The sequence below is a fragment of the Myotis nattereri genome (genome assembly GCF_964212035.1).
Source record: "Myotis nattereri genome assembly, chromosome: 19".
Lineage (NCBI taxonomy): Eukaryota > Metazoa > Chordata > Mammalia > Chiroptera > Vespertilionidae > Myotis > Myotis nattereri.
The window spans coordinates 4,711,822-4,726,111 of NC_138095.1; the positions used below are offsets into that span (position 1 = coordinate 4,711,822).

At 56.4% G+C, this 14,290-nt stretch overlaps 1 protein-coding gene and 1 pseudogene across 2 annotated transcripts in view; both read left to right on the forward strand.

Annotated features, from left to right (window-relative positions):
• Nucleotides 1–460: 460 nt before the first annotated feature.
• Nucleotides 461–1,138, forward strand: LOC308534996 (large ribosomal subunit protein uL30-like; annotated as a pseudogene). Its single transcript has one exon. The product of its transcript is annotated as a large ribosomal subunit protein uL30-like (transcript).
• A 526-nt stretch (nucleotides 1,139–1,664) lies between these two features.
• PXN (paxillin) overlaps nucleotides 1,665–14,290 on the forward strand; it is a 47,863-nt gene continuing 35,237 nt past the window's right edge. Inside the window, exon 1 of the mRNA XM_081113977.1 lies at nucleotides 1,665–1,830. Within this exon, the coding sequence (XP_080970103.1) occupies nucleotides 1,818–1,830 (13 nt within the window). The 5' untranslated portion in view covers nucleotides 1,665–1,817. The remainder of the gene's footprint in view (nucleotides 1,831–14,290) is intronic.

The following is a 14,290-nucleotide window of genomic DNA, read 5'->3' on the forward strand; positions in this document are numbered from 1 at the left end:
TGGGGCCCCTTCTGCTTCATGCAGAGTTCAGAAATCTCCCCTGGGAGAGTGGGCATGTGGAAGATGGAGATACAGAACCTGCAAAGCATTGAATCTGCCCCAAAGGCTGGGCTGTGAGTTACACGGTCGTGGGCCCAGAGGGCGACCCCAGGAAAGATCCTCCAAAGGTCCCCGCTTCCTTGCCTGGTATGGATTCAGGGCTCTCCCGGGAGGGGACCTACTGGGAGACAGACAGGCAAACAAATCTGACTCCGGCGGACAGACATGTGATGAGTGTCTGGTGGATGGATAGACACAGATCAGACTGAGATAGCAAGACAGGCGATGGGCATGTGACTCTGAAGACTGACGGGAGGCTCTTTTCCGGCTGGAACCATGAAAGGAGGAGAAGGAGGAGGAGGAGGAGGAGGAGGAGGAGGAGGAGGAGGAGGAGGAGGAGGAGGAGGAGCTTTCTGCTGTGCCAGAAACCCTCAAGAAAAAGCAAAGGAATTGCACAGAGCTGGAGATCAAGCGCCTGAGAAAGAAGTTTGCCCAAAAGATGCTTCGAAAGGCAAGAAGGAAGCTCATCTATGAGAAAGCTAAGCACCATCACCAGGAACACAGGCAGATGTACAGAACGGAGATTCGAATGGCCAGGACGGCAAGAAAAGCTGGCAACGTCTACGTACCTGCCCAACCCAAATTGGCATTTGTCAGCAGGATCAGAGGTATCAGTGGGGTGAGCCCAGAGGTCTGAAAGGTGCTGCCGCTTCTTCGCCTTCGCCAGATCTGCAAGGGCACCTTTGTTAAGCTCCGCAAGGCTTCCGTGAACAGGCTGCGGATGGTGGAGTCATACATTGCATGGGGGTACCCAAATCTGGAGTCAGTCAATGAATTGATCTCCAAGCGTGGTTATGGCAAAATCAACAAACAAAGAATTGCCCCTACAGATAACTCATGGATTGCTCGACCTCTTGGTAAAGGTGGCATCGTCTGCACGGAAGACCTGACTCACGAGGTCTACACTGTGGGAAAGGCTTCAAGGAAGGGAACAACTTCGTGCGGCCCTTCCAGCTCTCCTCTCCACGAGGGGAGGAAGGAGCCCACCGTGTGTAGAAGGTGGAGATGCTGGGACAGGGAGGACCAGATCAATGGCTGATGGGAAGGATGAGCTAAGGTATCTTCCATGCTTATTTCTGTAATCTGCTCAGTTAGTAAACGGAGTCCTTCAAAATTGAAAAAAAAAGAAAAAAAAAGAAGACTGCCCAGCCGGGTGTGGCTCAGCGGTTGAGCGTTGACCCAGGAACCAAGAGGTCACCGGTTCAATTCCTGGTCAGGGCATATGCCTGGTTTCGGCTTGACCCCCAGTAGGGGGTGTGCAGGAGGCAGCCGATCAATGACTCTCTCTCATCATTGATGTTTCTATCTCTCTCTCCCTCTCCCTTCCTCTCTGAAATCAACAAAAATACATTAAAAAAAAAAAAAAAAAAAAGACTGATAGGAGGGCCTGAGGCCGGGGAGTCACCCACCTGTCGCCTGGGCCGCGAGGGGGCGCCGCCGCCCCGCCCAGCGCCGCCCCCAGTCCCGGCTGGGCGCACCCTCGCGGGCCGCGGAGGGGGCGGGGCCGGTGCGCACGGGGCGGGGCTAAGAGGGCGCGGGGGCGGGGCCAAGGGGCGCGCGGGGGCGGGGCGCGCGTGTCCGCGAAGACGGCGCCCGGCGGCGGCGCGTTCCGTTCCGGGCCGAGGCTCGCGGCGGAAAAGTTGCGGGCGGAGAGCGGCGGCCCCGGGACGGGCGGCGAGCGCGACGTCGAGCCGGTTCCTGGAGCTCGCGGCCCCGCCATGGACGACCTGGGTGAGTGAGCGGGGCCAGGGCGGAGGCGGCGGGGGGCGCGCGGCCCCGGGCCGGGCGGGCGCGGGCGAGCGGCGGGCCCGGGGATCCCACCCCGGGGGCCCGATCCCCGCTGGGTCCCCGCCGGCCGGCGCTCCGCGGGGCGGGGATCTCGGGCCGGGCCTGAGCCCCGACCAGGCCGGCCCCGCGCCGCCCTCGCAGCCGCCAGCCCAGCCTCGGGGACGACCCCACCTCCGGCCCCGGCCCCCGGCCCCCGGCCCTCGGGGACTCGCCCGCATCTCCCAGACCAGCCCCAGGGACCGGCTTGCACCGCAAGGACCAGCCCCCCACCCGGAGCCGACCACCCCCAGCTAGGGACCCTCGCTCCACAGACCGCCCCCACCCCACGCACCGCACGGATCCACCGCCCACTCGGGGAGCAGCTGCCGGATCCATTCACAGGCTGGTCCCTCCATTCCAGGGCTGCCCCACCCCCGGAGGACCGCCCCCGCTCCAGGGGTAGCCTCTCCGAGCCCAGCCCTTTCATGTCAGAGCCATAAGTTAGAGAGGAGCCTCCCCGACAAAGACAAGTTTCCCCTGCGTCCCGCTGACCCCCCACTTCGGGTCTGGCCGCCCTGTTTCATGGGCCGGTCACTCCATTTCACCGCCTGCCGAGGTCTCCCCTCTGGGTCCCAGCCGTCCCCTTTCTGTCACACACCAGCCTGATCTTAGAAGAGGGGACAGAATCAGCACCCCACTCCCAGACGCTGGGGCAATGCCAGGGGCAGAGGAGGGAAGTGGGCCTCCAGGTATGGTCATCTTTGAACTTGTCCTGGCTGGCGGAGCCCGTCCACCCCTCCCAGCCTCAGACAGGATGCCCGGGACAGAGCCTCACTGTTTTCATGCCCCTGGAGCTCCAGAACGCCTCTTCCACGCCAGTCAAGGCCGGAGAGAGTGTCTCCTGGAACCAGACACTCAGCCCAAGGCGGGTGGTGCCAGGGTTCTAGGAATGAATGCCTCGGGTGGCGTGAACCCTGGGCTGTGAACCCTGGGCCGGGAGGGTTCACTCTTCCTCCCCTTCACGCCTGAGGCTGCAGAGCTGGGAGGTGAGGAGGGGAAGTTTCTCTCTGTAGGAGCCTTGTCTTCCCTCTCTGGACTGTGGGTGCCTTGTATGGCCATTGCTGCTTTCTCTGCCCCAGGCTGTGAGGAGTGGATTCACCCCCCCCTGAAGTGACGCACCCCCGCCCCCGCCCCCCGCGGCCATGTGTACAGGCCACTCAGACTGGCTGTTTGTAGGCACTGCACTTCCAAGGGGACGGAGCAGGACTGCGACCTCACTACTTCCTGGCAGCTTCTTTTGGGATCGTTCCCCCACCCCCCTCCCGGAGCTGGGGGAGCTGGGGGAGCTGGGGTGGTGTGCGGTCCTGCCTGTTGTGCAGGGTGCGATGGCTGCCAGGCATAGTTCTGCCCTTGGGTCAGACTTGGCACCCATTTCCCCACACACTCAAGGTTGGCATGGCCTGCAGACAGGTATTTTTTCACATAAAAATAAGTAAGCTTTAAAGGAGGCTGGGGGGGGGGTGTCTCTTTTTAATCGGGCTCTGAAAGCCTCCAGGCCCTCCCCGTGGGAACGGGGAGCAGTTACAGCTTCTGACATGCTCATGTGGCTCTCTTGCTTCTGCACATTCCCCCGAGCTGTTTGAAGGACTGAGAACGTCTTTGTGAGTTTGCAGTCCTGAGGTCCTGTCTTCTGAGAGTCTTCCATGCGAGGCCGGGAAACTGACTTTTAGTCTCGGAAAGGAAAGAGCGTGGCTGGCAGGTTGCGGGGCTGTCAATTTGCTGAGTGTGGAGGTCTTCCCGACTTCAGCTTGTCCTGCCCTCCCAGCAGCCCTTTGTAAAGAGCCCCTTCGGGCCGCCGCTGGCATCACTACCTGCCTTTTACAAAGTGAGGAGACTGAGAGAGGCTGAGTCACCTGCCCAAGGCTGCACAGCCTCTGAATGACAAAGCCAGGACTGGAGCCCAGCCTGGCCCCGCAGCAGCTACCTGAGGCCTTTCCCCCTGAGGAGGGCTGAGCTGCCGGCTGTGGGGGTGGGGGTGGGAGGGTCTCGGCAGGGTGATGGCTGCCACCTGTAACTTCTGCCGCCTTCCACCCCAGGCTCCCTGTTGTTTGGGTCCTGGCTGCCCAACTTCCTTGGCCTCAGCTCCCAGGGGGCCAGCCGCGCCTGGCTGACCAGAGCCTGGGCGGGAGGAGTGGGGCGTGCAGGAGGGGAGAGGAATTTGCCGCTGTGCTCAGGCCCGGCAGCTGTCTGGCTGACTGCTCTGCACCCTGCCCGTCAGCTGTTTCCTTAGTTAGCGTAGACACAGAGGCCAGGCCTCATTTTTATTTTTCTCCTGAGCGTGCCCTCTGCCGTGAGCCTCCTGGCCCCTGGAACGGGGGAGAGCGGAATAGGGGAGAGCATACGGTCTGCCCTGTGGTGAGCCTAGAGGGGCAGGGGTCTGGGCTGGGACTTGGTTTTTTGGGTCTTAAAGAAATGGGGGAACTCTCCCCTCCCCATAGCTGCTAGTGACAGACTCACCATGTGCTATTTAATCAGTTCCCAGTCGCTCTTTGGGCAGGAAAACATAAACACAGCCTTTCCCTGTGTGTGCTCTCGGCCTGTGCTGTGGGGTGGCTGCTGGTGGCTTTTCTCATTGCTGTTTAGACGCTGGTTTGGCTGGGAGTTGCCCTGTTCTCTGGCCGGAGTTTCCTGGACAGAGTTCCCCAGCATGGAGGAGCGCGCTGATTACGTTTTCTGAACTGACCCCTTGCTTTCCCCCTGCCCCCTTCCTAGTGCCTGGCGGGGTGGGGGATGGGGGGCTTGGGGTGTGAGAGGGGCTGTGACCACTAAGGATCACTCCTGCTTGATGGGAGACAGGCACGGGCTCAGCACTTGGTGCCGTCCTCACGGCCATCCCGAGGGAGGGGTTTTATCTCTGCTCGCAGATGTGGAAACCCGAGCTCTGGAAACGTCCGCTGGGGGAGCTGGGATTGGGGCCTAGACTGACCCAGTTCTGGATCTGGTCATTTTATTTTATTTATTTTTTCAGAGAGGAAGGGAGAGGGAGAGAGAGATAGAAACATCAGTGATGAGAGAGAATCATCGATCGGCTGCCTCCTGTATGCCCCCCACTGGGGATTGAGCCTGCAAACCAGGCATGTGCCCTGACCAGGAATCAAACCACGACCTCCTGACTCTCAACCACTGGGCTGGATCTGGTCATTTTAATCATAATCAGCTAATAGGTGTGATCTGTGACTGACCAGGGGCCTGCTGAGTGTTGCTAGTTACCTTTAAAAGTTGCGCCCAGAGGCCACCCCCAGGACATGCCTCTGTGGCAGAGGGCGGGTCCAGCACAGGCCTCCATAGCTTTGCCTGCCCCCTCCCAGGGGAGCAGCCAGCTGTTGGCAATGCCCAGTTGCCGCTGGAATCTGGACATGTCTTCGTTCAGCTTCTCAGCAGTCTTGACCCTCTGGAAAACAGTGCCTCATTGTCTGTCCTTGGAGGGGTACTGGGGGTGGGGAGTTGCCTGGGGCATTTGGGGCTGTGGAGCCTCCCTGTTCCCATGGAAAGTCTGGACTTTGGGCTTGGCTGTCTGTGGTGCCTCTGTGTTGGGCCGGGGTCAGGGCGCCCAGCTGCTGGGCCTGTGCAGGGCCTCCTGGAGCGACATGCCCTCAGGGGGCCCTGAGTCAGTGCCAGGGCTTCTCTGGGGCTGTGCGCTGGCGAAGGCAGAGCTGGGCTTCAGACCCTGGGTGTCTGATTCTGAGCAGGTGCCCTTTCTGCTGTGCCGAGGGGTCTGCTGCCTGGGCAGCCAGGCTTAGGGTGGAAAGGCTGGGGCTTCTGGTGGCCGTCGCCCCACCACGGTGGGTTGGGGGTCTTCTGCGGGGACATCTCAGTCTTCCTTCCTTCCAGCTTCCGGGTGATCCCATGCACCGGGGAGGCTGGTGGGCCCTTCGCTGAGGGGCCGATGGGAGGCCGGAGTTACCGCTGATGCGCTGCGCAGCCCTCTGCCTCCGTTTATGCATGAGGTGTGTGACCCTCCAGATGGAGGATGTTGAGAGAACTTCCTCCAGCTTCACTCTCCTCCCAGCCCCTTGCCTTGGTTAATGATCACAAACCTCTGCAGAACACGTCTGTTTTCACAGTGTCGGCAGAACTCTTACCCGTAACACTGACTGAGCGTGTACTGTGCGGGCACTGTGCTGGGCGCCTTACGGACGTTGCTGTGTTGAATCATGTGGGCCGCACGAGGTGCAGGTTCGTTATTGCTGCTACCCATTTTATAGATGACGAAATAGGCACAGAGGGGGCGAGCCCGCCACCACGTGCTTTAGCGAGTGCCAGGCTGGGGTTTTAACGCAGAGTGAGCTTGTAACCAGTCTTTACACTTCAGTTCATGATCCTGGCTCCCATCCTGAGTGCCTGTTGGTTTGCTTGCTTTCCATTCTCTGTTCCGTCTCCGACATCTGTCCTTTTCCTCTTCTCTGGCTTCTTCCTCCTCCTCTGTTCTTTCCTGGGGACTCAGGATGGGGCTCTGGGCTCCTGTAGCAATATCTCCGCCTCTGAGGGCTCCACTTCTCCACCTGTCCCCACTCCCGTCACCTGTTACCTGCAAGACAGACTGGGGGCTGACCGCGCAGGGCTGTCCTCCGAGGCCCCTCGTCTCGCCCTCCTGGTGGCTCGGAGGCCTCTGTGCGCCCTGCCCCCTACACTCTCCTGTCTGTTCATGGCTGCCTTTGGAGCCAGCCCATGTCGAGGAGGAAGTTGTTGACACCTTTTCAGGTGGAGAACTGAGGGTGTCTTGTGGGAGGAAGAGAGTGAGCGAAAGAATTAGGAAGCTGAGTGTTCCCAGAAATCTCGAGAAAGCACCTGATGGAAGGGGCATCCGAGATCATCTCCTCACCGGGGATGGGCCTGAGGCTCCACAGCCTCCAGCCCACAATGCCTACCAGTTGTGGTCTTGTTGGGAGTCTAGCTGGCCTCAGGCCTGCATCTGCGTCCGGATGAGTCTTCCAGCTCCCAAACTGATTGCCTAACCAGTGGGGCTCAGGCCGGGCTCTCCAGGGAGGCCTTGGACGGGCCAGTGGCAGGCAGAATGTGTGGTTGGCCAGACTCGGCAGAGCCCTGGTGGCCAATTTTTCCCTTAAAGACGGCCTCTTAATGCTTATTTCTTGTGTGATTGTGGTATTGTGGTTTTATGGGAGAACATTGTTATTGTTAGGTGCATACTGAACTATTCGGGAGTAAAATGTCATGTCTGTAACTTAGTTTTAAAGAACATAGTAACAAAAAGTAGGTGTGTGTGTGGTGTATATGGGGGATGCACACATTTTTTTTAATACAAAATGGCAAAATGTTAACGATTGAATATAGGTAGAAGGTGTATGTGTACTCATTGTAATGTCTCAACTTCTCTATATGTTTGGGTATTTCCATGATAAAAGGTTGGAATAAGCTGTAGTGGGCGCCGAGTCATTTGGCCAGGGGCGCCCCTGAGTGTCTGCCTGTGATTGACTTGAGTGACCCTCGGCCTCCTGTGACTGCACCGATGGCGTAAAGCGTGGGTGGGCAGGGAAGGGAGCCACGCGGGCTTGGCTGGAGACAGGCGCCCACACCACCATGACCTGTGCAAAAAAAGTCAGGGCCAGCCCTGGCCAAAGAGCTTCAGGGATTGGAGGCAGACTCTGGGCAGATTCCGCGGGTGTGGTGAGCAGGGTCGGGAGGGAGGTGCTGGGCTTGGAGGGGTGGCGGGTGGGTTGCAGAAGGAAGCTTCACAAAGGCAGAGAACAGCCTCCGGGCAGCTGGGGCCTGGGGGGAGGGGACAAGATGCCATTCAGGCTACGTCAGGAGCCTCTTATCTGTGCCCTGGGAGCACCACGGGCCTACAGGGCCTACGGGCAGCAGGGGCCGGAGTGGCCCCAGGCTCTTGCTATCAGCTGAAATCTGGTCTCCAGTTCTCCCACTTGAGGCTCCCTCTCCTGGAATCCCCACTCCTAGGTCCCTCTTGTCTTGTTTTGTGCTGACGCAAAGCCGGGCGCTGGGTCTCCCATCTGAGAGAAATAGCTGGATTCCAACACCAGGGGCCCCTGGGCATTGGGGGTCCGGCGCCTCCAGCAGGCCCTTGTCAGGAGAGGGCCTCATGCGAAGGCCTCCGAGCCGCACATCTGTCCTCAGCGAGCCAGGACGCAGAGGCTGGCCGCTGTAGGGCTCATGGGATCGTCCTGTGTGATCTCGGAGTGGGGTGTCAGGCCACACTCTGCCTGCTTGAAAAGCATGATGTGGGTTTCATGGGGGAGGGGTGGTGCCGGGAGGAAGCTTTATGTAATTCTTGGCTGGGACTCAGGTAATTGTTTTAATGAAATGGAATGCAGCTTATTCAGAACTCACTTGGCAGAGCAGCCATGTTCTGCTCCGTTTTCTTGTGGGGGCAGCGGGTCACACGTTTCCAGCTGTTGCGAATAGTAGGGCCCTGGGCCCTGGGCGAGCAAGAGCAAGTGGGGGCAGCTCCGGGAGCTGCTTGCAGTGTCTTAGGGAGCCACTTAGCTCCGGACCCTCAGGCACGTATCGCCGTCCTCCGCTGGCCCCGAGTCTGTGTGTCTTTTGTGTTTTTGTTAAGGAGGATATTTTTTCCATTGATTTTTAGGGAAAGTGGGAGTGGGAGAGACAGAGAGAAACATGGATGTGAGGGAAACACATCGATTGGTTGCCTCCTGCACGAGCCCCGGAGGAGCCTACAACCAAGGTACGTGCCCTTGACCAGAATCGAACCTGGGACCCTTGGGTCTGCAGGCTGACGCTCTATCCACGGAGCCTAACCGGCTCCGGCTGTGTCTTTTGAATGAGCCACGGAGAATTGGGCCTCTTACAGCAATTAAAAACAAACACCTGTTGAAAGCAGGCTGTCAAATGGGCCCAAGTCCCGCCTTCCTTGATTGGGAGGCCCCACGGGATGAGGGCCACGGAGGTGTCTACACGCGGCAGACAGACCCGCCAGGAGGCCCTCTGTCTCCATCCACTCTCCACCCCACCCCCGTGTCTTTCTCCACCTCAGCACCTTTTATAACTCCCAGTGCCCTCCCACCCCGTATCTCCCATCAGTGCAGGTTGTTTCTTTAAAATACGTTTTTATTGCCGAAACCGGTTTGGCTCAGTGGACAGAGCGTCGGCCTGCGGGCTGAGGGGTCCCGGGTTCGATTCCGGTCGGGGGCATGTACCTGGGTTGCGGGCACATCCCCGGTGGGGGATGTGCAGGAGACAGCTGATCGATGTTTCTCTCTCATCGATGTTTCTAACTCTCTATCTCTCTCCCTTCCTCTCTGTAAAAAATCAATAAAATATATTTAAAAAAAAATACGTTTTTATTAATTTCAGAGAGGAAGGGAGAGGGCTAGAGAGATAGAAACATCAATGATGAGAGAGAATCATTGATTAGCTGCCTCCTGCACAACCCACACTGGGGATCGAGCCCGAAATCTGGGCATGTGCCCTGACCGGGAATCGAACCGTGACCTCCTGGTTCATAGACCGACGCTCAACCACTGAGCCACGCCGGCCGGGCCAGTACAGGTTGATCTTTACCCCTTTTCTTCTGGTGTTTTCACCTTTCTGTTCTTCCTAACTTCTTTTGTTTGCTTCTTTTCTGTGTTTTTTGGTTGTTGTTGTAATCTTCATCCAAGGATATTTTTGCCTCTGGCATATGCCCTGACTGGGGCAAGGGGAGTGAACCCACAACCCAGGTATGTGCCCTTGACTGGGAATCAAACCCATGACCCTTTGGTCCAAGGGCCAACACTCTAACCCAGCCATGGGCAAACTACGGCCCGCGGGCCGGATCCAGCCCGTTTGAAATGAATAAAACTATTGAAAAAAAAGACCGTACCCTTTTATGTAATGATGTTTATTTTGAACTTATATTAGTTCACACAAACACTCCATCCATGCTTTTGTTCCGGCCCTCCGGTCCAGTTTAAGAACCCATTGTGGCCCTCGAGTCAAAAAGTTTGCCCACCCCTGCTCTAACCACTGAGCAACCAGTCAGGGCTCCTTTTCTGTTATTTTTTTTTTTTTTAAATATATTTTATTGATTTTTCACAGAGAGGAAGGGAGAGAGATAGAGAGTTAGAAACATCGATGAGAGAGAAACATCGATCAGCTGCCTCCTGCACATCCCCCACCGGGGAAGTGCCCGCAACCCAGGTACATGCCCTTGACCGGAATCGAACCTGGGACCCTTCAGTCCGCAGGCGGACGCTCTATCCACTGAGCCAAACCGGTTTTGGCCTGTTTTGTTTTTTTAATTTTTAAAAAGAATATATTTTTGTTGATTTCAGAGAGGAAGGGAGAGGGAGAGAGAGATATGAAACATCAATGATGAGCGAGAATCATTGATTGACTGCCTCCTGCATGGCCCCTACTGGGGATCGAGCCCCAAACCCAGGCATGTGCCCTTGACCGGAATCGAACCCGGGACTCTTCAGTTCCTAGGCCAACACTCTACCCACTGAGCCACACCAGCTAGGGCATCCTTTTCTGTTTTAAACTCGGCCTGGGCCATTCTTTTCTTTTGCTAGGCACACCTCCCACGCTTTAGTGGCCATATTTCCCCTTCTCTTCCTTAAGATCCGCTTCTTTTGTGTTTTCCCAAAGCTTTCGCTGGGCTCCCTGTTTCTCTCCCGGATTCCTAGGTCAGTTTATCTACTTGCGTGACCTCTTCTCTCACTGTGTGTTGGCGACTCCTAAATTTATTTTTCCACCCTTGACGTGGATGCCATTGTCCAGATTCTTCCGGCCTGAGACCCAAGTCATTTCCTTCTCACCCTCTCCTCGTGGCCTCATCTATTGTCTGCTCCCTCTGTTGCTGTCCCCGCTCTTCCTTGGCCTGTGTGAAATCATGGGCTCTTCTAGGTGAGGCAACATTTTCACAGGCTTTACTTTTTTTTTAAATGCCTGTGACTTTTATTAATAATAATAATTATTATTTTAAATCCTCACCCAAGAATATTTTTCCATTGATTTTTATTTTTTAAATTTTTTTCCTTTTTAATATATTTTTTATTGATTTCAGAGAGGAAGGGAGAGGGAGAGAGAGAGAGAGAGAGAGAGAGAGAGAAACATCAATGATGAGAGAGAACCATTGATCGGCTGCCTCCTGCATGCCCCCCAATGGGGATCGAGCCCGCAACCCGGGCATGTGCCCTTGATTGGAATCGAGCCCAGAACCCTTCAGTCTGCAGGCCAATGCTCTATCCACTGAGCCAAACCAGCTAGGGCTCCATTGATTTTTAAAGAGAGTGGAAGGGAAGGAGGAGGGGGGGCAGAGAGAGAAACATCGATGTCACATCCATTGGTTGCCTCCCACATGTGCCCTGACCCTGACCCCTGCTGGGGATCTAGCCTGCAACCGAGATATGTGCCTTTCACTGGGAATCGAACCCGAGACCCTTCGGTCCCGTGGGCCTACACCCCTAACCACTGAGCAAAATCAGCTAGGGCTGCTGTGTCATTTTTTATATGATTGTGACAACAATCCTTCGGGGCAGATCCGAGTTTTCCCCGTTTACAGATAAGGAAGGAAAACTGAAACCCAGGGGGCTGAGAGGAAGGGGACACACCCACTGTCGCAACAGATGATGTTGCAAGAACTTGATCTTGGGTCTGCAGCTCCCAGCCCATTCTCTCTTCAGTTCTTCATGCTGACACCCGTAGGCAGAGATGGGAAGTCACAGGTTGGCCTGCAGACCCTGTTGCTTGCCTTCATGGATTTTAAAATATTCCAACTTGTCAGGCCGGCGAGGCTCAGTGGTTGAGCATAAACCTATGAACCAGGAAGTCAGGGTTCGATGCCCAGTCAGGGCACATGCAGGCTCGATCCACAGTGGGGGGTGTGCAGGAGGCAGCCGATCAATGAATCTTTCTCATCATTGATGTCTCTCTCTCTCTCTCTCTCTCTCTCCCCCTCTCCCTCTCCCTCTCCCTTCCCCTCTGAAGTCAATAAAAATATATTTTTAAAAAATTCCAAGTGCCGAAACCGGTTTGGCTCAGTGGATAGAGCGTCGGCCTGTGGACTGAAAGGTCCCAGGTTCGATTCCGGTCAAGGGCATGTACCTTGGTTGCAGGCACATCCCCAGTAGGAGGTGTGCAGGAGGCAGCTGATCGATGTTTCTCTCTCATCGATGTTTCTAACTCTCTATCTCTCTCCCTTCCTCTCTGTAAAAATCAATAAAATATATATTAAAAAAAAAATTCCAAGTTATTCATTAACATTTAAAGCATCAGGAGCTCACACCTACCCAATCCATACGTCGTTTCTTTAGGAAGTCAGAGTTGGCTCCACCAGTCGCCTGTCTTCGCGGCAGCACCTGGAGGAACTGAGGGCCCAGCCCTCACCTGGGCTCTCTGTCGCCAGCAGAGGCCCAGCTCCCCGGAGCACATGCCCACCTGGCCCTGATGGGGGTTCTCGGATGCTCTCTCTCCGTCCTGTATTACAGCAAATATACAGTTGTGGGTCTGGAATTTCTTGCGCTGTGTCCTCTGAGTTAGATTGCATTCCGACTGCTCCAGGCGCTTGCCTCTGCCTGGAGTCTGGGTTTTTGTCCACGTCGCAGACAATAGCCTCCGCTCTGTCCAACTCCCCTCACCCTCCACCTCTGGGATCTCAGCTGCAGCCTCCTTCTGCAGAAAACTTGTTCCGGTTAAAACCCGCAACCTCTTGGCCCTCCCACTCTGGTAAAACTCTCAGATTTATATAAATCAGGCTTCTTGCCTTTTGTCTCTCCCCAGCCCTGTAAGCCCCTTGAAGACAGGGCTCTTACCTGCCTTTCAGGTGTCTCTGACCATCAAGTACGGCTCGGTTCTCTCTGCAGTTGCTTAATGAATGTTGGATGGTGGTTGATGATGAAATGGGCATGAACTGTGATGCCTAACCTCCGGCCAACCACTTCCTCCACAGGGAAGTCTGAGCGAGAAACCCTCTGCTTCCAGGCAGTTGGGGAGGCAGCTGGGGGCCCGGACAGACCACAGGCCCCGCTGTCGGCCACTCCTGGGCCTGGATCGATGCTGTCTGTCCCTTTGCTGGCTGTGACCTCAGCGGATCTTACACCTGGGACTCAGGCCTCTGATCTGTAAGCAGGTGCATTTCCTGAAATGCTTTAAAGTGCTCGGTCAAGGGTAACGGTTATCATGGTTCATCCTTGGAGTAATCTGGAAATTGCTGTGGGGCTGTGGCTTTCTGTCACCTCTCCACTTCACAGACCTGCTGCTTATGTTTGCGGTGGCCTTGGTGGTGGTCATTTAATGCAAATGAACCTGGTTGGCCGTTCAGCTGGGCCCAGGGAAGGAATCTGACCTTGGTTATCTTCCGATGTGATTTGGGACCCCTCGTGGCCCTGTGGGGTAGGGTGTTGGGCCTCTGGTTTGCAGGGGATGCGGTGGTAGCCCAGGGCCGGGCGTATTCATTGGCCATTTCCCCTGAGCCTCTTTGGTGGCTTTGAGGAGGAAGCGGCTGGGGGAGGAGGTGGTTTGGTGGCTTGGTTTATAGTAGTCGCTCACCTAAGACTAACAGTAGAGCTGCCGCAGAAGCCACTCCAGGACCTGCTTCCAGTGCAGCCTCGGCTTCTCCCAGAACCCTCAGGCCTCCTGGGGTCCAGGAGGCTGTGCAGGCTGCTCCGTGACATCTGTGAAGCTCACAGGGTGGGCCTGGGCCAGCAAGGCTCCTGGTAGCAGCAGAAAAAGGGAGGGTTGGTTTTCTAGACCATGAACTGTGGTTTTTGTCAGTTGAGTGGGCACAGCCATTAGCTAGAAGCCCACCCAGTGATGGACTGCTCTGCCACCTCTGTACCCTTCTAGGGGCAGTCAATCTGTTTTTGTTTTTAAAATATATTTTTATTGATTCCAGAGAGGAAGGGAGAGGGAGAGAGAGAGAGAGAAACATCAATAACGAGAGAGACTCATTGATCGGCTGCCTCCTGCATGCCCCCACCAGGGACCAAGCCTGCAACTCTGGCACATGCTCTGACTGGGAATTGAGCTGTGACCTCGTGGTTCATAGGTCGGTGCTCAACCACTGAGCCACACTGGCCAGGCAGCCGTCCATCTGTTGGGCCAGCCCTGGCCCCGTTGGTGGTTTGAAGTGGCTTTGAGAGTCCTGGCCAGGCTTTCCGTTGCTCTGTTTCCAGGACCGTGCCTCTTCCTTGGGTGGAAATGGGTGTGTCCCTGCCCTTGCTTTCCTCTGTATCTGTCATTTCCCCATGGACTCAGCCCGCTGGCCCTCTGGGCGCTTTCTCATCACGGTGGGCTCCAGGACAGTGGTCGGTGGCTCCTTGAGGCGGATGTGAGGGAGTGGCTGCGGCGCCTGGGGACTGCACTGTCCTGGGGACCGCCCGGGCTCACGAGTGGCCGGTCGTGCAGTCGCCTGGCTGCCTCTTGGGGCGAGGGAGCTGCTGGGATG